This window comes from Gymnoscopelus braueri (genome assembly GCF_963280865.1).
Source record: "Gymnoscopelus braueri genome assembly, contig: SCAFFOLD_43, whole genome shotgun sequence".
In the NCBI taxonomy this organism is placed as follows: Eukaryota; Metazoa; Chordata; class Actinopteri; order Myctophiformes; family Myctophidae; genus Gymnoscopelus; species Gymnoscopelus braueri.
The window spans coordinates 365,158-389,835 of NW_027660609.1; the positions used below are offsets into that span (position 1 = coordinate 365,158).

Consider the following 24,678-nt stretch of genomic DNA (forward strand, 5'->3'; position numbering starts at 1 on the left):
AGGGTTCAGTGTCTTGCCCAAGGACACTTTGACACTAACTCTGGGGGAATCCGGGATCGAACTGGGAGCTTGCGGTTGCCATCCCGCCGCTCTACCGGCAACTCTACCCCTGAGCCACTGCCGCCCGGTAGAGTAATGGGTGACCTACCTTCAAGTGCCGCTGTTGAGCAGCCTTGACAGGGGTTGACACTAAGGTCTCAGAGGCACTTGCCCATCGGGCAAGTACAGGTCATTTTCTACTTGCCCACAGGTCTTGTCCACATGCCCGAAAAGTAAATCGTCCTTTATAAATTGATAGGTTAGATTTAATTACCGTTCAATTAAACACTTATTATTTACTTTCTACTTGCGAATTATGGTGCTGCGCGATAAAAAAAATAATACCTCAATATTTATGCCAAATATCTAAATAGCTATGAATATGACTATGGGTTAAAGGTAGGGTAAGTGATTTTTTTTGGTAAAAATGGGTTAAAGCTCTATATTCTGATAGTACTCATTGCTATAGAGTGTTTGTTCAGTAACAGGGGTCTCTCTGTCTCTCCAGCGTTTTGATAGAAATAATGTCCAGGTAGGTGACACCATTTCAGCCGATCAGGAGAGTACCCATTTATCAGCTTAATTTTTATAGTGTTCCAGTTCCAAATTTATATGCTCATTTCTTTGTGTCATCACTTCCAATTTCACTTGTTTAATCTGTATCCTGTCTAAGTTCTCTGTCCTGATTCGATAAAATTGGTATCCTGACCTGAAAAGGCATTTTCTGTTTAATAAAGAGCTGGAGAGACATGGAGACTCATGTTACTGAACAAACACTCTGTAGCAATGAGTACTATCAGAATATAAAGCTATTTAACACTTATTTTAACAAAAGAAAATCACTTACCCTACCTTAACACTTGTTATTTTATTTTTTAAGTGTAGCAACAGTGAAAACAGCGCAATATAGGCCAACAGTGCTCTTACATGTATTTTACATTCCACAGACAGGAAGACACTTACTTTCCCATAACTTCACAAAGCGCTCTTATTTTGAAGTCCACCGACCAGAAGTCAAGGGTTTACGTTCGTCTGACTTGACGAGTGTTAGCTTTGACCGTTCAATAAACAAACGGAGGTAGTCTACTGGGCTGATGCTGCTGTTTTGAACTGATACTGACATAAGGAAGGCTTTACAAGTTGCTTCTTGTATTTTCACACGTCGTTTAGGGACAAGTAGGGAACTGCAGCAGCACATGTGAAAAAAGTCAGCGGGTGTTTTTGTTTTATATCGCGGGTGGGATGCAGCCATGCTCGTCATCAACTCCACTTTCTCACAAACGTATCTCTTCACACTAGATTCCAAACGTGATTTTGCAACACTGTGATTTATATATATAACTAGTTGCGTGCCCGTGTCTTCAGTATTATGTGAGCTTGTAGATTAGCTGTTTTCGCCGCGCTGCAGGTTCAGTGTGTGTGTGTGTGTGTGGGAGAGAGGGAGAGGGGGAGACGGAGCGCTCTGGCCATGCTCAAGCGTCTAAAGACGGATATCTCGTGTTGTGTTTTATAGCGAACAAAAAACAGTTGCATCCCCACTGAAAATCCTCACCTGCCCGTCGGGCAACCAGATAGCAAACTTCACCTGCCCTACCATTTGATTTACCTGCCCGGGGCAGGCGGGCAGGCGTTAGTGTCAACCCCTGCTTGACATTAATGGACAGGGATGTAACATTGTTCCGAGTCTAGTTCATATATAGCTTAATGCAATTAACTCATCAAAGGCACCGCTCACTTCACACTGGGTGTGATTTTTTTTGCCCATCATGATTAACTAGAATTGGCATTAAAAGTTGGCAGGAGTGGCGTGCTTTATTTATTTTTTACAAAATGCCTCAAATCCTGAACAAAGGACTGCCATGGCACCACCAGGAAACACTTTTATTATGTTCACCATGCACAATAAAATACAACAAACCCCAAAACAGAAATACATTTGCACCAAAACATTCATATCAGTGACGAACTATGTAAGTATCAATCCCCACCTAATGTGCATTGCAACTAAATCAATCAGCATGAAACTTACCTAAACACCCTAACTATGCCACTAAAGAATCTCCACCCCAAAATGTCTTACTATAACACTAAAACAAGCCACTTCACATTGATAACAATACAATTAACAGTAACTCAAACACAAAACTATAATCTACACTCCCTCAAATCAACATAGTGTCTGTGCAATAACTTCATCAACATGAATCCCTCAACTTCTTCTACTGAATTCTGAACATTACTGGCCCACAATAACCTTCCTGACCTGGCGGAGACCTGTGCTCCGAGGAGCACGTTTTCTATTATAAACTGTCTTTTGCTGTTATTATTATTAAATTATATTTAAGTCCCAAAATGATTTTTAAGTCCACGGAAATAATGAATTTAATATTGAATTTAACATCCTTAACCTTCAGGTTAAGGATGATTGTATTTTAATATATTATAAGAATAATAACTATCTGTGAAATATAACCCATTTATTTCACAAAATAATGTGTTGGCAAATGACCAATATTTAGTTATATACTGTAGGTCTCAATATGTCACATTCAGCCCTGGACTTCACTGACTGAAGTAGGGGTCACATTAATCACATTAAATTCACAGATTAGAGATTTTATGTATTTTCCCCACAAGTTATTTTCATTCAAATGAAATGTGATTGAACTTGCACTAATAATGGCTTTAGTTGATTTTTCCACTCTTTAAAATATAGTATTTTTTAATTATTAATAATTACAGCTTGTAGATTGGCTATTTTCACGATTTTAAAGGGATATTTCACTTTCAGAAAAACTTTGGGTCATTTTATCATCTACTTTTATAAAAAAAATATATTGTATTTTTTTCCCCCAAAAAAACAATATTAAAAATAAATGTAAAAAGTTAAATCGAAAGAACACGGCCCCCTCACGTATTAGGAGGGCAGGGTGAGTCACCAGAACCAAGGACGGGTGTTTTTGATGAATCTAACATGTTAAAAATGGAGTTTGAAGTTATAATGGGTTTGTATAGGAAGGGGGCGTGTCTGATAAAATGTATATCAAATATCTAAATACTGACTCAAGCAACTTCAAAACGGTCTGGGGGGCTGACAAAAGCCTGAGTAGACGATAAAATTACCCAAAGTTTTTTTGAAAGTGAAATATCCCTTTAAATTGTTTTTAAATAATAATAAAAAAGGAACATACAAGATTTCCACCCGATAATATATAGCCAATATATGGTTCTGTATCAGTATATGAGTCAGTTTTTGCAGATTTCATTCTAATTGGCTACTATGCCTGCATATGAATTTAATGGGCCTGGGTAGGTCACCCTGGCTTGGCGGAGATATGCCCTGTTGCGCACACTCCGCACAGCAGTAGGCTACAACAGCAGGTGAAAGCAATTCACTTAAACAAGGGCTGTGTTGCGCACCAAAAAACGGACTAAAACTGTCACTTTCTAGCTGCTGAAATAAACTTCCCATTTAGATCATTGTTGACAAACGAACAGAACATGGATGTGGTTTGCAAAAGGATTATTTATTTCTTGTCCATCAGAGCGGTGAGGTCACTCTTTTGTATGATATTGATAGCCTAAACTTTTAATTTGTTTGCAGTTATTCTGTTGCTTGCTTTATATTAAGACTCATAATTTGGGGATTTCGCTGTATTTCATCAGATGTATTCATCTATATTTTGCTGTTGAAAAAAACATCGGGGCACATCGGTCTGTAGGATTACGGAATCCTCTCTCTCTCTCTCAGGCTAGAAATCAAACCTACCATTGATTAGTTCAACAGGCTGCGTTAGATTTATCTCCTGTTTGTCCCAGTAATGCTTTTGTGTCTATTACACTGTGTTGCGGGATTCCGACGGTTCATTGGAGGCTCAAAATCAAACCTACCTACCACTGTGCATGTTGTAGCTGCGCAGCTCAACCAATGGCCGTGGCCGTCGTGGCCGCCGTAAATTTCCTGCCCTGCTGTAGCGCAATTCCAAGCGGTAATGCCGTTGACAAACTGTACTTGGAATACACTAAAACATGTCCTATAAACATCATTGATGACTTAATAGCTTTAGTTTTTTGATATTATGATGAGTTTAATTGATCATATCTATAGAAATTGTAATAATCTCTCTTACCAGGCTATTAAACCAGATAACCAAGGACAACATTCCAATATGACTGTTTAATTTGATAATGTAGTGTTCCTTGTCAAGTGGCAACAAGGATTTGTGCCTGTGATCTGGCAAGACATGACACCGACTTTTGAAATGAGTATTCTTTTACAGTATCTCAGTTTGAAAACCCCACACCCCACTGACTATCCTTGCTGGAGGAAATCCGTTTTTACCCCCGTCCCGACTCCGCCCCCTGCTAAGACGCGCCGATGACGCTATGCTGTGTGAATGTTTGCATAATATGCAAATTCAGATTGATTGGTCAGGCCACTGAGGAGACACGTGGAGGACAGAATGATTGAGAGAATGACAGTTTGCTTAATTTCATAGTAGGATTCATGTGGTAATATAGCAGTGCAGAGACATTTTCAAGTATGTGAAAATGATCAGCCAAGATCAATGTTTTCGTTTTACATGGTTTTCCAACAACAGCAAAAACTCCGAAGGGACAATTACTCTTTCTCTCTCATTCAGAAATATCTGGATCCATTCATAATTAACAAGCTGTGAATCTCAGGCCCACCCACAGAGGACATGATTTGATATGAATTATCTCAGAATAAGAATAATCTTTATTGTCATATTGTCATATCACAGGTGTAAAATAGTGGGTGAAATTAGGTGTAAAATAGTGGGTGAAATGTGTGTGTGGGTATATATATATATATATATATATATATATATATATATATATATATTTATTTATTTATTTATTTATTTTGTATTATTTTTTTTATCTCAACCACTCTCTTCTTCTTTTGCAAACAGCACGTTTTGTGATCCAGCACAGGGAAGAGCTGATTCACACTGTTCCTACAGTCATGGCTGTTGTAGACAGTCTAGGAACCAAGGTCGATCCTGTGCTCTACAACGAGATTCAAGAACAGAAGGCACCGTTGTTGCAAATGCAAAAACTGTATGACATGAAGCTAGACCTAGGGGGAGCAGACATCAGAGCAGCATTTTATGATGCCCTTAAAAAACATGCACCCTACCTGTTGGAGGCGTTTGGTAAGATCCGATGTACTAATATATGTATTTTTTGTTACTGTTACTTTTAACTCTTTGACTGCCACAAAATAAAACATTGTTTGCCTCGCCACTGCCAGCGATTTTCGACTAACCTTTGAAAAATCATGGAATATTTTCCGCGATCGGCGTCCTCACGGGCCGGCAATCACCTCATTACACGCACAGGGGTCTCGTAGATTTGGAAAAAAAATGTCCGCTCGCGTTAATCCATTGCATAGTTGTGGCCAGTTGAATGTGGCTTGTTTTTGCCAAAAAGAAACAGAAACGGAGATAAAGCCATTTTTTCCACAATGAATAAACAGGATGTAAACAAGCTGTTTTCATCTCAAACATTTTCAACCCGTCCACTACAATGTTATCAGATTTATTAAAAAAAAGTTTTTTAAATCTCTGATTTATTTTCCCAGATTGCGTTTTTGGTGAAAACAAGCTATATTCAACTGCCGATAACTACAGAACGGACGATCGCGGTTACAATGTTTTTTTTCTGGTGGAAAGACGTTTTTTTTTTGGTGGAAAAAATGTACATCCGCATTGATGTAAGTTCTGTGTATCGTCAAAATAAGTGGCAGTGGCGGATTAATTAATTAATGAATACCTGGCAATGAATGTGTTAACACATTGAGTGCCAAAAATGGTCCGGACCGTTTTTGAGAAGCTATGCGTTATGTGCCATAAACGGTCCGGACCGTTTTTGGCCCATTTAAAAATATATATATTTTTCCCACGTGGGGCGCTCTAACGAAACTTTGGGATCATCCAAGGAGTCTCTAAGAAGGAGAGGCCGGATGTGGATCCATGTCAAAAATTCTTCCGGTCGTCCGCTCCAATGTTAACTCCTTGACTAAAAGCTTAATATCTCCTATTTCTTTTTAACGTGGTGGAAGTGAGCCGTTTTCGATCGGCGATCACTCTGCAATGAAGGATCGCGTTAGAAATATTATTGTTCCAGGCGCACGCAGGCTTTGTTTACAGGCCTCGTCGGGGCTTCTACAGCACACAACATATCAGCGTAAGTGGATGGAAGATATGCTGGCACTAGATGTACCCTATTTTAATAAACCTCTGGCACACGATGTGTTAATATTAGGTCGTATTTTATAGCTTTTTTAGGTCGAGTTTGAGCCACAGGTTTCAACACACCATGCAACGCCGGCTGCTTTGGTGGAGATGGTGAGGTTCCCGTTTTGGAAAACCCTGGACCTAAGCCTTCCAAAGGCAGCAGAGGCTAGGCCAATATAAACCGGGTATTCGTCATCGATGGTGCAGGGTGATAAGAGTGCTACCGAGGTAGTTGAAGGTGGCTATAATGGTTGCCCGTCAAGGGTGAAGATAGGCACATTTGGTTGGGGGATGAACTCCTGCACCAGTTGTTGCTTATTTTTAGTTTTTTACGGCGACCTGAACGGTTGCGGGACGGGCCGGGTCGCTAATTCATACATATTTTAGGCGCAAGAAGATTGGAGTGATCCAATCACTCACATAACCGTGGTTACATACGTAACCTTCACTCCAATATGATATCACAGCACCAGATCATTCGGTGATCTATGAAAGAGAACAAAGAAACTCAAGATTCACCTAGAAGAATATCAGATATCAGACAGGGGAACCCCCCTGAGCTGTGCCCAAGTGGTGGCACACTCCCTGGTGGAGTGTGCCACCACAGAGGAAGGCAAAGGCCAGCCAGCTAACCGATATGCGTTAGTGATGGTATCAACAAGCCAACGTGAGAGTCTCTGTTTAGAAACTCTGACCCAGAACTCTCTCACCATAGCAGACAAAAAGCTGATCAGTCTGTCTGATCGCTTGTGTCCGTGTGACATAAGTGTCCAAAGCCCTTACAAAGCACAATTCACTGCGGGCACCACTCACGCCACCCTAACTCAAGGGAGGGGTGTAGGCCGACAAGTGCAAAGGCCAGTTCACATGTTCGGAGGACAGAAAAGAGGGGTTAGGTCGGAGGGTGACACTCATCTTGTCAGGACCCATCCGAAAACACTCTGCACTCACAAAGAGTGCATGAAGCTCACTGACCCTCTTAGTGGAGGTGATAGCCAATAGGAACGCCACCTTCCAGGAAACGTGCTTAAGGGAAATAGAGTCCTAGGGCTTAAATAGTGGCTGAGCAAGCGCCGACAGCACTAAGCCGCTGTCCCATGCGGTAACCTGAGGAGCCCGCACAGGACGAAGGCCTTTCATACAGTGGGACAGTAACGGGTGCTTACCCATTGGTCCCTCTGGCCCGTCATTATGACATGCAGAGATGGCGGCAAGATACACCTTTAGTGTAGATGCAGCCCGGCCTGCATCCAGTCATGACAAAAAAAAAAGGCAAAAATTGCAGTACAGTTTGGAGATTACAGCTCTCCAGATTCAATTCAATGTATTAAAGGATTGTCAGCATGACTCTCACACCAAGTACAAAACACAACATCATCTGGTCTGATACGCTGCGTTAGTAGCAGGGGCCCTGGCACTCTGCAACGTATGCACGACTCCATCCAGGAGTCCTAAATCGGACCATCTGCGCCTCTCAGGGGCCAGGCCCACAACTGGAGGCGACATGGGTCTGGATGCCACAGGGTTCCTGGGCATGTGAAAGCAGGTTGGGTCTCTGTGGCAGCTGCCACGATGTCCCCGAGACAAGAGACAGCAACAACCTGAACCAGGGGCGTCTCGGCCAGTATGGGGCTATCATGAGCAACTGATGGCCCCTCATCTCGACACTGTCATCATTGGCTAGTCGTGGGCCAGGGCATCTAGGCCTAAGGGCCCTGGGGGGTTCGTCATCGAGAACCAACTGGGCATTGAGTGTTTCCCTGAGAGGCGAACAGGTCCACCTGCGCTCTCCCGAACCTGTCCCAGAGTTGCTGTAACACTTGAGGATGCAGATGCCAGTCTCCCTCTCGTGGCCCATCCCTTGGGATAGCATTTGAACCTCAACTCTTTTAACACATCGACCGCCAGAGGTTAATCTCATAATGTACTCACCAGTCCCAAGGTGTTTTTGTTGTTTTTTTGTTTTTTTCATGTCGCCATAGATCTTGTTAAAATCCTTAAGATTGAGCCGTACAAAGTCTGTTTACATCCGCGACATCTCAACGTATCTCCCAGTGAAAATCACGTGTCAAACGGGGCATCCATGTTGTAGTTAGAGCGGATTACGTTAAACAGTGAAATGCGAGGAGAAAAAACTACAGGAAGAGAATTGAGTTTCAGTTTCGTCTGTAGAATGGGAGCGGACGTGATCGTCAAAACCGGATCCCAAATAATTCCGTTTCCGGTCATCAAACCGGAAACGGAAGTGGATCAAAAAAATTCCGAAAGTGAACCCGGACATGTTCAGCGCGAAAAGACCGTGGACCGTAGGGCTACGGTCTCGGCGCTTAACAGTTGGATTTAACGGACCGTAGGACTACGTTCTTGGCGGTTAATGTGTTAAGAAAAGGTTGAGGATACACATGTGCAGGATAGGACAGTAGCCACCGTCTTTCTTTGGGACAATGAAATACCTGGAGTAAAGCCCACTGAGTCGTTCTGATGGCTCTAGTTTCTTTACAGCACCATTAACGAGAAGCAAGGTTATCTCCAACCGGAGGACCACTCTTCTGTTATGGTCGGACACGGCAGTCACTCGAACGCCCCGGTAGGGCGGTGGCCGACATCGGAATTGGAGTTTGTAGCCCCTCAGTACTGTGTCCAGCACCCAAGGGGACTCCACTCGATCCTCCCAGTTTGCCCTTTAGGCCTGGGAGAATGCGCACATTGCAAACCACACAGTAAAAAGCCATATTTTCTACAATACACACGAAGTGATTAGCTCAGAGCAACAACTTGGACGGTATAATCAACATCAAGGCACCCGTTTAATAGCCCCCAGCTTTATACGGGGTTAAGGACAGAACTGTGTGTATACACACCAACTGTGTAATATAGACTCACTCGCCCTTGTATTAACTCCCAGCTTCATACAGAGTGGAGACAGGACTGTATTGTGTGTGTGCTTGTGTGACTTGGGTATGAATTACCTCTCACTGAGCCGAGATATCTCAGGCTCGTTCACCAAGGAACACACAAGGGTAAACGCACTGCTTATTGTTCTGGGAGTTCTGTGTGGTCGTTCTACTCGCTGGGTTAGAGGGATCTCATAACCCACTCACCGTGGAGCACACAAGTGTAAACAAGATGGCACTGCCCTTTGAGAAGAAGCGCTCAAAGAACTTGCAGACAATCGGCCGGTCGGTGCGGGCACTCGCGCCTGGAGGCGCTCGGGCGTGCCTCCTCGGCCTCAAGGTCTGCTGACTCGGCGCGCCTCTTGGCTAACCACTTCATTATCCAACCTGTCATAGAATATTTCTCTCATATTATGCATTTTATTTTCAGCGCTCCTCAGCGTTCCCCTAGCGTAGCTTCCTGGTTGCTATGTTGGGGGGAACAACAAAAGCCAGGGAACAACAAAAGCCAGCTCGCATCAAAGCCCCGCCTCGCGCCGAAGCCCCGCGCCTAAAAACGAGCATACCTTTCCAATTTCCCAACGAATGCCAATTTCCCTGTGACATATATATATATATATATATATATATATATATATATATAATGAAGACCATCATTATATACTCCATAATATTAATACTCCATATTATAACTTGGGTGGCATATCATTAATTGGCCTATACAAAAGATTAGCGTCTTTTTTAGCAGTTAAACGGATCAATGTACAAACAGTCCATTGAAGCGGAAACAGAAACGCGTGTATGTGCCATCATTTATTATTTATTATTATTAATTAATGTATTATTATTTAAACTAATGTGTAATAAAAAAAATCACACCCTGTGTGAAGTGGGCGGTGTCTTGCTAGCTAATCACAATACTGAATGGAGTCAACCAATCATGTACAAAAAATAAATACATTTATTGAAACACTCTTTATGATGGAAGAAACCATAACTTAAAAAAAACAAATTTATGTTTTTTTTTAAGTTATGGTTTCTTATATAGGGCTATGCACATGTGTCATGTGACACTGGCCAATCACAGTCCTGAATAGACTGTGATTGGCCAATCACGGTGCAGGGTTAGGCGGGTACATTTTTGGCCAATCACAGCGCAGGATTTGTTGTACAAATATCCAAACCTCACTTATAGGGGCGGTTTCACCGCCCAAAAATCACATCCAGTGTGAAGTGGCCGGTGTGGTCACAGTGGTCATCACAGTGATGGAAGTTCACTTAAAGAAAAGTAATATTGTGGACCAACCATTGTACACCCCTAACAAAAAAAAAAACATAAATGTGTTTTTTTTAAGTGCATAGTCCTATTTATAGGGCTATGCACATGTGTCATGTTTCACTAGCCAATCACAGTCCTGAATAGACTGTGATTGACCAATCACGGTGCAGGGTTAGGGGGGTACACTGGTGGCCAATCACAGCGCAGGGTTGCGGGGGTGCAAAATCCAAACCTCACATATAGGGGCGGTTTCACCGCCCAAAAAAAACAAAAACATGACGTTCTGAATGGAGGTGGCCGCAGTGAAACCATACTGCTGCGGTCACGTAGCACGGAGAAATTACTTTCTATCAAGACTAAGTTTGATGGTAATAAATGCATTGATTAAATGTCAAAACAGGGACTGGTGCTTGCGTCACCAGGAAGTTTGAGCGGCGGGGTTTGTCTAGAACGGAGGTGGGATCCATAATAACGCGTCATTGTCATACGAAAAGGCAGCCATCTTTAAAATTGGTGTCCATTTAGAAAAAAAACGTTTTTTGTAAAGAATGAAGCATTGTTAAGCATTGCTTAACATATTGTTGTTTTGTCACTAATGATTTTATTTCTATTTCTCATTTTGGGAGTTTGTCTGGTCTTCACTCATTTATTTGTTTTTTGTTATATGTCATGTAACCACCTGATGACAGGAGCGCCACTGACCCAGGTAAGAGTTTGTTGTCACAATGGAACTGTCCAGTCTTGTGTAGTTGGAGAGACAGACAGGTGACTCACATGAATGTTCATATAGCTGGACAGTGTGTTTGTACCTCTCAGGTGGTGGGTATCGGGTTCAAACCCACTACTGTAGCTTATACAATACAATAAGACATAACATTGTTAAATAGCACTCAGGTGTCCTATGTTTGAAATAACATGACTGTGTTCAACAGGATGCTGCTGGCAGCTTGACTGAAATGAAAAAAAAGGAAAAAGGTTAGCAGCTTCTTTCCTTGATACAGTTCAGTGCTTGAGGTTTTTGAGTGTGTAGGTTTTTGCCTGGTGCTTTCTTTTGTTTACGAGGCTAAACATCCTCAATATGTTATTCCAAAACTATAATTATACCAGTTGCTACATTACTATATATGTAGAGATGCAGAGATATTAGTTTTCTGTGCATTTATCTAAACTACTCTCTTTTCCTCTTGTAAACAGCACATTTTGTGATGGAAAACAGACTACAGTTGATTCTAAACGTTTCCGCAGTCATGGCTATAGTTGACAATCTAAAACCTATGATCCATCCTGAGCTCATCGCCATGATTAAAGCCAAGGAGACACGCATGGACCAAATGTGGAAACTGTATACAATGGTACTACAACGAAGGGGAACAAATATCAGAGCAGCATTTTACGATTCCCTCAAACAACATGAGCCTCAGCTGTTGGAGAGACTTGGTAAGATTAGATAATACTACTGAATTACCTTTTCTCTTCTTTTTTGAGAACAGGTATCAGTTTAACTTAAAGGGAAAAAAAGAAAAGAAAAAAGTCCAGCAAACATAACAACCTTAATATAATTCATAACAGCAGTCCCATAGAGTGGACATGTTTCAGCCAAGACAGTATTCCTCATCTACCATCAGGTTCATTATTAGACACACCTGGTATCAGTAGCAGAGATCCCAACCTGGAAAAAAAAAATTCCGGGAGGAAATTATTTTAACAATGCTGCTAGCTTGACATGGCTTGATTTTACTCACCTCAACGTGCCTGGGACAGTTCCGCTTCATGTCAACTAATCAGAAGACGGTATGGGTCCTTGGAACTACACTGCCGTAGACTGTAATAACGCAGCATTGCAGGTTGCAGATCCGGTCTGTGTGCCTGAATGTGTTAATGTGTGCAAATTACAGAGCCAGTAGGCAGGCTCTAGACCGGATCTGAGCACTGAGCAGTAAATATACCACCCTGTGGGTGGTATATCACAGGTGTCCGGGAGTGACGCTAATTCCTGGGAGACTCCCGGAACTTCCGGGAGAGGTGGGATGTCTGCAATAGGGAGTAATTGTCTCCGCCAGGCCTGAAAGGCATGGCGAGAGAGTATGTTTTGCCCCCTGTCTGTCCGTCCGTGTGTCCGTCCGTCCGTGTGTGTGTCATTTTCTGCCTGTGGACAGCTAATCTCCGGCACCGTTGGCTTGATTGCACTCCCTGGATGCCACAGCAGAACCTCTGCCCCATTTTTTTCCCCATGGGCCTTTTATATCCCGCAAATCGGTACACAGTATCTCTATTGTCATTAAACGAAACGGGTCTTTCTGATTTTGGCTAAAAATGGCTTCAAAGTTTGCAGGAGTGCTCTGTTTTGCATGCATATTTCCACTATGCCGAGGAAGAAATGGCACTTGAAAATGTTCAAATCAGCCTCATGGTGGCGCTATAACAAGCCAATTCGTGTTTTTACCTACAACTGCACCGATCTGTGTAAAACTTTGTATGCGCACTCCCTAGAGGTCAAGGAAAAACCTTTGCCTTGCATTTTTCACATCTGCCTTTTACAGTGCCACCAGGAGGCCGAATTATACGTAGCCTGCGAGTTAGTTCTGGCCAGTATACACAGTATGCTCATTCTATGTGGCTGTTTACAGCGTCATGCAAGATCCATACGTCATACACCGTGGCAATCAGCTGTCCAATTGGGCGGGTATTTAAGTTCTCTTGAATCGGGCATTCCATCCGCTTGTGTGTTCTAGCTTGTTGTCATGCGGCGTTTGCTGTTCCTGGCTTGTTGTTTGGTGGAGCTACTGCTACATGCTATCATGCTGCCCTGTTCAGAAGCTGCTGTTGTTTGCTGGAGCTACTGCTACATTCTATAATGCTTCCCTGTTCAGAAGCTGCTGTTGTTTGCTGGTGTTACTGCTACATGCTCCTTGAATCATGCTTTTCTTCTCATAAGCTGCTGTCTATACTGTGATAAGGCCAAGTCGTATGGCGTTGCGTTGTTTTATCTACTAAAGGCTGCTGTTCTTGATCTATGCTGCTGCAACAAAAAGCTAATTTGCTGTTTCTGCTAATGTCGTTGTTGAGGCTTCAGCTGTGGACTGGTGCTGCTGGTTGTTATATGATACTGGTTTTATTACTAAAAGCAAAGCAACTTTAAATTGTAGTGAAACTGCTCCTGGCTAACGTTTGCAAAGTTAAGCTGAGAAACAGCTGTGTTTTAGCTCAGCAGAGCTTTCTGTTGTGTCCCTCTGGGCTATGGGGCCTCATCTCATTCCACATCTTAAACTACGTTGCCATGTCTGTTATTATAAGCAACATTGGGCTGGTTTTCTCTAAAATCGCTTGGTTGTTATTATTGGTGGTTGTGGTTTTGGCTTATTTCTGGGGTGTAGTTGTTTTGGGATTGCTTTCTTATGTGGTTCTGTCATGGTCCCCCAGATTAATGTGTAGTTTTAAAAAATCCTCCAAATATTCCACTTTTATCACAAGATTTTGAAATGGCAGGTCATCTACAATCTCACTTTAGGCTATGTCAATGGCAATGTATACATTAGGATAATACAGGTTAAAGACAAGTATTCTTGTGGCTAGTCGCTTCTTTTGGTTGTTTCTAGATTGGCTGATTTCTCTCTCAAACCTGGTATCAGTGATCAGCTGTTCAGAGCAGAGAGGGAGAGAGAGAGGATCAATAGTTAGCGTCACTTTTATCCAGTGCATTGCTCAACTCTTATGTTTCATATAATGTACTGGTTAAAAACGAGTAATGCACAGTCTGGCCGTCATCTTGAGTAGGATAAGGAAGTACACTTGTGTATGAAGAACTAGTATGTGTACTTGCGCTTCCAAACATGGTGTGGTTCATTGATCAATGTCAGTGCGTTCCCTCCGGGCTATGGGACCGCAACCATAGACCGCAACACATTGCACTGGGTTGCCATGTCTGCTTATTATAAGCACAAGTAATAAGTTATTCAGTCATTTATCTTGATCTCGTTTTAGTGTTGCAGTAATCTGCGGATCTTACTTGAGTAAAGCAGCATAATACCAAGTATCTCAGTGTAGGAAATTAATAATGTTCCAAGTAAGTCTACAGTGGTTAAAATATATATATAGGCTATATATTAGCCATTCATTCTTTCAGCAGACTCTCAATCTAGGAGAATGCATTCAAATATGCTGTCAAGAGAACTTATGGTTCATGGTACACAGAAAACGTTTTATACTAAAGTAGACTATAGTGTGCAGAATGGCCATTATATTGTGGTAATCTATTTAATGTTGCAGCTAGTATGTGCTGATTGGTGGCTATAGCTATTTCCATCTGATGTATAGAGTCACACGGCCAGAAGCGGAAGGCCTACAAATTCACGCCCACTTTTGACACAGCGCCGCTACTCGAGGTCCGTTAGAACGATGAACTGCAGCTCTCAATGCAATCTCTATGAGAGGCATTGTAAAATACCATAATTTCACTGGTTAACTACTGAGGCTGTAGCGATTTTTTTTGTGTTCTAATAAACTGTCCCATTTGTTTAATTTATCCTTTTTAATGTCCCATATCTGTCATCTCGATATACTACCCACAATATACTATAATATACTCCATCAGTGTGTCAAAAGTTCTAGCTTCTGAAATCTTACGTTTAAGTGGTCGCATGGTATATACGTCACAAACGCATCCCTTGAAGTTTTCAATACCCAGAAAACCGGCGAAAGTGGCCGTTCAATATGTTTTGGTCATTATCTCTGGAACAGAAGGTCCAATCTGCTCGGTTCCAAGCTTGTTGGATGCGTGACTTTGAGGACATTACGCACGCAATGACACATTTTCGGGTTGTTTGGGGTTTCTAGGGGAGGCGAGATCTTAGTTGGGCAGGCGACCGCCTGTCCTGCCTCTACAGTGGGTACGCCACTGGTCGGCGCTCGTAAAGACAGTGATGTCACTGAAATGCGACAACTTGTCTGTCTGCCGTTTACCCTCTGCTGTGTTAACATTATGGGTAACTCGTTAAAGTGGCAAATTAAATGTGAAACACATCAACTATTAAGAAAACAAGAAGATATGTTGACAAAGACACACATCCATACATTTGGAAACATATTTTTATTTAAATCAATATCGTCTCCAGTTAATGTAGGAATATTTTAGAAGTAGGCTAATTCTCATATCCTCTCATAGGGATTGCATTGGCAGCTGCAGTTCATCGTTCTAACGGACCTCGAGTAGCGGCGCTATCTCAAAAGTGGGCATGAATTTGTAGGCCTCCCGCTTCCGGCCGTGTGTCTCTATAGACCATATTCACACGGCAGCCATATTGCCATTAAGTCAATGAACTGCCACCCCAGTTGCCACCCCAGTTGCCACAGCAACGCAATGTTAAATTCCAAAATGGCCGCCGTGTGAATATGGACTATAGCCTGCGTTTTCTGGTAATAATTTGCAAGGTAGGCTAAATGGCATTGGAGATTGTCAAAACATTTTAGTCAGTTTCAGTTGCTCTAAGATGTAGTGGAGGCTGGTAAATATAATAATGAAGTAAATTTAACTGCAAATCAAGTAAGTAATTAAGCAATATTACACGAGAGGGTGTGCTTTACCGTCATTATTGGCACGCCTGTGATGCGGTCAGGAACGAGGCGAAGCCGAGTTCCGCGAGCATCACAGAAGTGCCAATAATGTAAGGTAAAGCACACCCTCGAGTGTAATATTGCGATTATACAACAGTTACCAACAAAACACATCCAAATGTATTCATATTGTGGAGCAATTCATAATAAAAATGTTTCGCTATTATCCGTTTCCCTGTAAAGAGAAGAGTTTTTCACTGAGACATTAAATAGTCCCTGTAGCAGCGCTATGAGCCTGAGGCACCGTCTAATCAACACAGCTGAGCTATCAATACTTGCGCAGTGGAATGAATTCCAGTAGGCTATATGCTCCGTCGTACGACCGTGTCACGTGGCCAAAATAACTGATCTACAAGCTGACAACGCGTCGCGATGGCGACGCGTTGTGAACTTGTAGATCGGCTATTTTCGCCGTGCGATACCTGGCGACGCGTTGTGAACTTGTAGATCGGCTATTTTCGCCGTGCTGTTTGTTTTCCAACCGTGGGAGAGCGTGACGTCACAGCACAGTTGTGCCATATATGGTCTAATCAGGTGCGGACTGCAGTGCGGAGTGATTTATTAATGTGATTAGGCCCGTGCTATGATGCTGGTTTGAAGCACGGCTAGAAAGCTATTTCAACCAATCAGATTGCTTGGTCGGAACTACCTGTTGTATAATGGGCTATCATACTGTGTTGGCTGCAGTGCTTGGTTAGATGTAAGCTTTTGGTTGCATTCTAAAGTTGCCCCTATGCTCTTGTATTGCAAAGCTAATTAAGCTATTTGCTGTCAAGGTGATTTACATTTTGCTGCTTAGGTTGCATTTTATTAAGTAAATCTTTGAAACACTCTGAAGGAAAACAACTGCTTTCCTTTATCTTTAGCAATAGCAGCCCATCTAAATGGTCTTTGTTATATATTGAAGATGGTTATAACACTGCTAATTGTGAATGAGCCAGTCCAGCAGAGGGCATTCATGCACTCAGGGCTCAAGGAGGGGATCAATTCAGGAGGGCACTCATGTCTTATCTCAGGATCAACATATGTTCCAGATCCCCGGATGTAATGCATTCTTAAAAGCGGTTGACAATTGATGTCATGTTATGTACGACAAGCTTACAGGAGTAAAGTTATTGCTACCAGATAAATGATGGGGCTCTTCAGTAGAGGCAAGATCAGTAATTTGTCAAATATTGGCTGGGAATGTAAAGTTGCTTGTTTAAAACTAGTTTTGTTTACTTAATGCTTAAAAGCTCACTTGAAAATGCCAGGTTCACATAGGAGTTTGGTGTGGGACGATTTTGTCAATATTGACGATAAAACTAATTTGTGCAGCACAAAGTATGCGTATCACTTGTCAATATCAGTGATGTCAAATCACATTAAAGCGAGACACCCAAAGCCTTCACCCAAGCAAAGCAGCATGGCAGACTTCACGGTGAAACATTGCCATTGATGATGGGCGGGAAAAAAAGATCACCGATTTGACAGCCAAGATGATAGCCGAAGATATTATGCCTATTAGCGTTGTCGAGAGGAAAGGCTTCCGTGAGATGATGGCATTTCTCGAATCAGAATACGCCGTGCCTTGTCACCAAACAACAGAGATGGGAAGAAACAAAGTACAAGTACTTTGTTACTGTACTTAAGTAGTTTTTTCGGGTACCTGTACTTTATTGAGTATTTATTTTTCTGATTACTTTTTACTTTTACTCGTTAGATTTAAAAAAAAACAAGTGCTTGTTTTAAAACAAGCACAAGTTCAAAAAGCTTTCTGTACTTTCTACTCCTTACATTTTAAAAACAGGCTTGTTACTTAAGTTTTAATACTAAATATTAATGTTGCGCGTCAGATCAAACGAAAAGAAGCACTCATGCATACAGTCGCCGTTACGTCAGTTACTAGCTCTGGCCACTGTGGCCAGACTTCAAATGTCTTATCTACTTCTTGTAACTAAACAAAAAAATAGCACAAAGGGAACTCCCACAATGGCCCGAACTGGTGGAGCTGCCACCTTTGGACCCAGCTCATCGAACACAGGAGTATGTGAAGCAACTATCAGAAGTAAAGTATAATAATAATAATAATAATAATAATAATAATAATAATAATAATAATTATGCATTTTATTTATAACGCACATTTACATTCTTGCGAATCTCAAAGTGCTACACTTTTAAAAGCATGGCATAAAAACAGCAGAGGCAACCAAACGATTTCATGGGACCCAACTAGGCTAGACTAAAGGGTCAAATTAAAACTAGGTTAAAACTAGAAAATGTGCTCCTCGGAGCACAAGTCTCCGCCAGCAGACCTGTGCTATTTTAATCAAATGAAATCACTTACCCTATCTTTAACCATAGTTCTCTAGGAATGTTCTAATTCTTACTTAAAATAGAACATGTATCTGTATCTAATGAGATACAGTAGGGTAAAAGATATATCTTTTAGTTAAACAAAAAAAGTTCTTATTGCAAGGTTGTCGGCCCAATCGCTTTTGCGTATCTTTTCAATGATGAATTTCATTTCATGCTGCTGTTGGAATATGAACTCAGGTGAATCAATTGGATGTGCTTCAGCATTGGGAAATGCGAGGAATTGCAGATAGTCTTGCTGGACCACTGGGTCTTCTAGAAAGGCAACCAATTGTGTGCGCATGTCAGCACCTGTGATAGTTTGTATACCTGCTGTCTCAAGGGTGGTTGCTACAGCATGGTAAAAACAGTTCCCATATCCAGGTACATCAAAGATGGTCAGGTCACTGCACTTAACATAATCTGTTAATTTCTTGTACAAATGTTCTATATTGGGTGTAGATGCAGTTGCAGAGGCAGTTGCAGAGGTGGTTTCATTCTTGTTTGGGTAAGGTTGTTGTGGTGTTGTCGTCATGGCTTCCCACAATTCACTGTTTTCTTGGATCCAGCGGTCCTCCCAGTCATTGCAGATGTCAATGTCATTGTATAGAGGATTGTGTTGCTTTAGCCAGTGTAGGGCGTCAAGCACCTTTTTTGGACGTGCATATTCATGTATGTAGTGTCCCTTGAAGGCAAGTTTTCGTTTTAGTTTCAGGGGAACAACCTCAGCAGTCTCAGAAAGTCTCGGCAGTAATTTGATAATAATGTCTAAGTCAGATGGCACATTGACTGCATTACCGTGGATTGCCTTTTGTCTGCCTCTTGGCAAGCCAACAAGTTTCATGAAGGCAATACGTTGACTTACCAACCTTTCCTCTAACGGGTGCAAATCCTGCAGTTCTAGGGGTATGGCATCCAGTAATAAGTTGTTAGCCCAAGCCTGTGTAGGGAGTTTCCCTAGTTTAATGGAGCGATGACATGTGTGGCAGATCCAAGTGTTGTTTTGCTTGATTGCAGTTGGGTCTTTGTCCAGGAGACTTACAATATCTATCGTTGCTGTGTACTCTCCTGCCTCTCCTGTCTAAGCTATTTATATATTTATATTACATATTGTGATGTCACGTGAAACTGACCAATGTTATGTGTTCTCAGAGGGACACACACACGCACGGACGGGTGATTTGTACTGGAAGGTACTGTTCCAATCAAGACTGATTGATCCTGTCTTACCTCACTTCCAAAACATAAATGGCTTTTTGAAGTGACACACCTATTTATAGGATTTTATTTCGTCATGCGTCCCTCTAGCCAATCAAAAGCATTGGTGTCAACATATTGTCACGTGGAGCTTGACCAATGTTAGCTTGGCTAGGGGGGGGGGACACACAGCGGGACGAAGCGAAAACATACTCTCCGCCTCCGGCGGAGACAACTAGGGGGGGGGGGGACACACAGCGGGACGAAGCGAAAACATACTCTCCGCCTCCGGCGGAGACAAAAAACAAAGGCCCAGGAAAAATTAAGAAAACGCTTTGTTAAAAAGTATAGCCATCAGGCACCTCACGCAAATCCTCCTGACCACATGCCTGCCACAGCCAGCCCAGAGCATCCATGAAGCAGCAAAAGGCTACAACTGACAGAGTGGTTACCAGCGCACTGAGCCCAGTGAGGGCAGCCTAGCCCTGGTTCAGAGCGTTAGTGAGTTCCCTCTAACGCCCTGGAAGACCCCTCGCTCTGCGCTTGTACAAGGAATTCCACTGCCCTGCGAGCGCTCAAGAGTAGTGAAAATAAACAAAACCATTTCGCTACTCACCGAAGCAAAGGCTGTTTTGTGTTGTTGAAAGTCTATTCTCGGAGGTGGGAAGCCTCTCAGCACCCCACCTACTCTGTAAAATACACTTTTTGGGCAGAAAATAAATATGTCAGCGAAACGGAAATTATTTGTATTTACTCCACAGTGCCCTCTACAGATCTGGAGGATTTGAACTTACCATTAACCAAAATCTCGCAGAAAAATCTCGCAGGGCAGTGGAATTCCTAGTACAAGCGCAGAGCGAGGGGTCTTCCAGGGCGTTAGAGGGAACTCACTAATGCTCTGAACCAGGGCTAGGCTGCCCTGTGGTGTAATGAACTACTGGGGGGCAGCCGTGCTTTAAGTCCAAGTGGAAAACATCTTTCCTAAGCACAGTACGAGATCTGAGTCTGACAGCTCAAGAAGAGCTAGACCTGCTTACCAAGTGGCTTGGACCACAGTCAGCTGCTCAAGCAAAGAGAATCAGAGCTGCCTACATCAACTACCCCAGTGCAGGTCTCGCCATGGTGTGGCGGAGGTTAGAGGAATGTATCGGTGCACCAGAAATTATAGAACAAGCACTGCTAAAGAAGATAGATGATTTTCCAAAGATGACAAACAGAGAAAACCAGCGTTTGAGAGAGCTAGGGGATCTGCTAATGGAACTGCATGCAGCAAGACTGAACGGCTATCTCCGCGGCCTTTCCCACCTTGATACATATGGAGTCAATCCTATTTTGACTAAACTCCCATATAACCGTCAAGAGAGATGGGTTAGTGTTGCCTCAAAGTACAAGGACAACGCTGTGTCCTACCCTCCATTTTCCTTTTTTGTCAACTTTGTAAATGACGAGGCCAAGACTCGTAATGATCCTAGCTTTGCCTGTGTCACCAATGATAATACCTTCAGTCCTAGACCAAAAAAACAGTAAAGCCCAAAAACCAGCCTGCAAGGGGAGCCAAACGCCATTGCGGTACCTTCAAAGTGTACTGAAATATGCGGTAACTCAGTCAGTGCCAGATCCTGTTCCAAAATATGTTTGGTCAAAGTACATCCTGTTGGTCAGGCAGAAAGAGCTGTCAAGATGTACGCTGTTTTAGATGAACAAAGTAACTGCTCATTAGCGAAGACAGAGACTTTTTCGACCTTTTCAACATTGAGGGACAGGGAGACGTGCCAACAATTTTGTCATCGAGTCCATGGATGGTACAACTCAACACAACTCCCTCTCCCTACTCTTATTGAGTGTGAGATGATACCAGATGATAGAAGGGAAATCCCATCTCCAGAAATTGCGCATCACAGCCCACTGAAGCAAACAAAAAAGTATTCTCATGAACAAAAAGTCCTGCACACTGCTCTTGCTCAGCAGCCTCTTTTATTCAAATTGACAGACGTTTCGGTCCCTCTGGACCTTCATCAAGAGTGATTACAGCACTGATACCCACATCTTCTCATATATACACCCCTTCATGTTCACAGGTGTGAGACAATCACACTCCTCTGTAGGAGTGTCTCTCAGTGATTGCCTGTAACCTGTGTGTGGCTAATCACACCAACCAGACCAGGACATGATTCTGTGACATCATGACCTATAGGCCCAACCCAACACATAGTATAAATTTACATTATTTACAGAAAATGCACAACTGAAAAAAGCTTTGCAGCTTTGTGATGGGGGACGTTTGTAATCCCACATCACAACCCACACCTTGAGTCCATAGTGAGCAAAATCCCTGAAATTGACCCCGATGCAAAGTTCTCCTCCTCCTCGGCAGAGACATTCTCAGCGTGCACAAGGTCAGGGAACAGTATAATGGACTCCACAACAAGCCTTATTGCAGCGTCTTGACCTGGGTGGGTCATTGTGCGAGATGTGTGTCTTGGGGGGGCACATAAGTCAGCCAGAATTAGTGTCTACCGAACCAACATCCTACAAAATGGATGCACTTCGCTTATGAGTCCATGCAAGAACACAATTCAGATCAAGAAGCGGCTCAGTAGTCACTCTTCCAATCTGAGTCTTCACAGCCCTATGGAACACCTGGAGAGAGAAACGGATGTTCTTGTCAGCCAAGTGTTTCAGGAAACAGAGGATGACGATAAACCTGCCCTGTCAATTAAGGATGAGATCTTCCTAAAGACACTAGGGTAACAAGCGTATAGAGACAGTTCACACACGTGGGTTGCCCCCTTACCTTTCTGGTCACCACGGAACCATCTTCCGGACAACAGACCTCAAGCCCTAAAGCGTCTCTCGTCCCTACGACGAACTCTACAAATACGTCACAAATGAGACAACATTTCATCGAATTCATGCAAAAGACATTTGATACAAAGCAAGCGGGGCAAGTGGAGCCAGCTCCACCACTGACCAGTATTTGATGTTTACCATCCCCAAAAGCCAGACCAGATAAGGGTAGTGTTCGACTCCAGTGCCAAACATGAAGGCGTTTCACTTAACAACGTGCTCTTGACTGATCTAAACAATACTCTTGTTGGAGTTCTGATTCGCCACTGCAAAGAACCAGTTACTGCAGATGTGCAACAGAAGTTTTATTGTTTCACGGTTAGCGAGAAACATTGAGACTTGAGGTTCTTGTGGTACGAGGACAATGATTTGCAGAAGCCTGTGAAAGAGTTTCGGATGATAGTTAATGTATTTGGCAACAGTCCATCACCAGGCGTCGCCATTTACTGCCTCAGACGCACTGCCCTGGAAGCAGAAGACTCCAGTGCTGATGCAATAGAGAAACATACTGCAAAAGTCCCAAGACATTATTGCCAAGTCCAATATCCGCCTGCACAAAATAGCAAGCAACAGCAGCATTGTCATGCAGGCATTTCCTCCTGTGGACCGAGCCAGGGATTTGAAGGACTTGGACTTGGGAGTGGAACCACTGCCTCTTCAAAGGAGTCTAGGTCTCAGTTGGAACCTTGAGACAGACAGCTTTTCCTTTGGTGTGGCCCAAGAGGATAAGCCTTTGACCAAGAGAGGCATTCTCTCTACGGTGAGCAGTCTATTCGACCCCTTAGGGTTTGTAGCACCAGTCACTGTGGGGGGAAGGAACATAATGAGAGAACTCTCAGTCGAAAAGTATGATTGGGATGCTCCACTCCCAACATTAAAACAGGAGCAATGGAAGCTCTGGAGAGATTCCATGAAGGAATTGGAGCAGCTCCAGATCCCAATACCTTACATTCCTGTTTCCCTGGTTACACAGACACAATGCAGAGAGCTTTGTGTCTTTGCAGATGCCTCAAACACAGCTATAACTGTGGTAGCCTACTTGAAAACAGTCTGTACAACAGGGGAAAGTCATGTGGGATTGGTGATGGGAAAATCCAAGTTGGCCCTGCGTCCAGCTCACTCAATTCCTCGTCTTGAACTTTGCGCTGCTGTCTTGGCAGTTGAGATGGCAGACTTCATCAATGAGGAAATGGACATTAACTCAGTGAAATTCTACACGGACAGCAAAATCGTGCTGGGCTACATTAATAACACCCCCCGCCGATTTTATGTGTACGTCTCCAACAGAATTGCACGGATCAGAGCGTCTTCTCATCCACAGCAGTAGTACTATGTCAACACTGAGGAAAATCCTGCAGACCATGGAACCTGACCAGTAAATGCTGCAGCTCTCAAGAGCACCAACTGGCTTTCTGGGCTCTCTGTGGAGCCTCATTGACACACCTCGGGTTGGACGTTTTCGGCATATTTACCTGTCTAAGCTTCAGAGACTGAAGAAGAATGTCGCCATGGTTACGGGGCTGCCCAGCTATGGGCGCATACCCCCCCATGGATGCGTCGACCGGGTATGGACTAGTGTTTGTTAATTATTACGGTAATTTCCGGGTCGCGCGGTTAGTTACGTTACTTTTTGGGCTGGGATGGTTTTTACATAGGGTTGCTGGGTCGAAAGAAACTTCAATACACTATGCGTCTCCTCATAAGGAACACATTTGCCACTGTGACCTATCACCTCTGACCCTTAGATCTTCTGCCATTTTGAATTATATGAAAAACAGGTTTTATGTGAAAAAAAGTAAGCCCCCATGAGCCAATGAATATTGCAGTTTTATGAAAATTATTCTTCTGCCCTATAACTAAATAAATGCAGAGTCCCATTTTTATGAAAATTTGCAGTAGGGTAGAGTCATGCCAAATAGTGAGCAATCTGCTTGAAATGTTCTATACACAACCTATAGACCTTTATCTAATATCCCAGTTGAATAGAAGTTTGTACGTGCAAACATGAAGCCTCTATGAGCCAATGAATATTATAGAGGCCATCGCTTCATTAAAAAAATGTAATAATAATTGCATGGGCTCCTTTCTCGCAATGCCAATTCTTTGGTTGAAGTAGCTCAATACGTAGAGTGTCTACTTGTCAGTCAAAAGGTCCCTGGTTGAAACTCTAACATATACAGGCTTAATTTTAATTGAAATCATGGCTTTATTA

The 24,678-nt window shown here is 42.8% G+C and overlaps 1 protein-coding gene across 1 annotated transcript in view; it reads left to right on the top strand.

Moving 5' to 3' along the window:
* The window catches only part of LOC308081385 (uncharacterized protein), a gene marked incomplete at its 5' end in the record, with an annotated part of 143,138 nt that overhangs the window by 56,162 nt on the left and 62,298 nt on the right, over positions 1–24,678 (top strand). The window contains 4 exons of the mRNA XM_080457759.1: positions 4,977–5,219; positions 11,165–11,181; positions 11,408–11,450; positions 11,670–11,912. Coding sequence (XP_080313885.1) covers positions 4,977–5,219; positions 11,165–11,181; positions 11,408–11,450; positions 11,670–11,912 — 546 coding nt within the window. The remainder of the gene's footprint in view (positions 1–4,976; positions 5,220–11,164; positions 11,182–11,407; positions 11,451–11,669; positions 11,913–24,678) is intronic.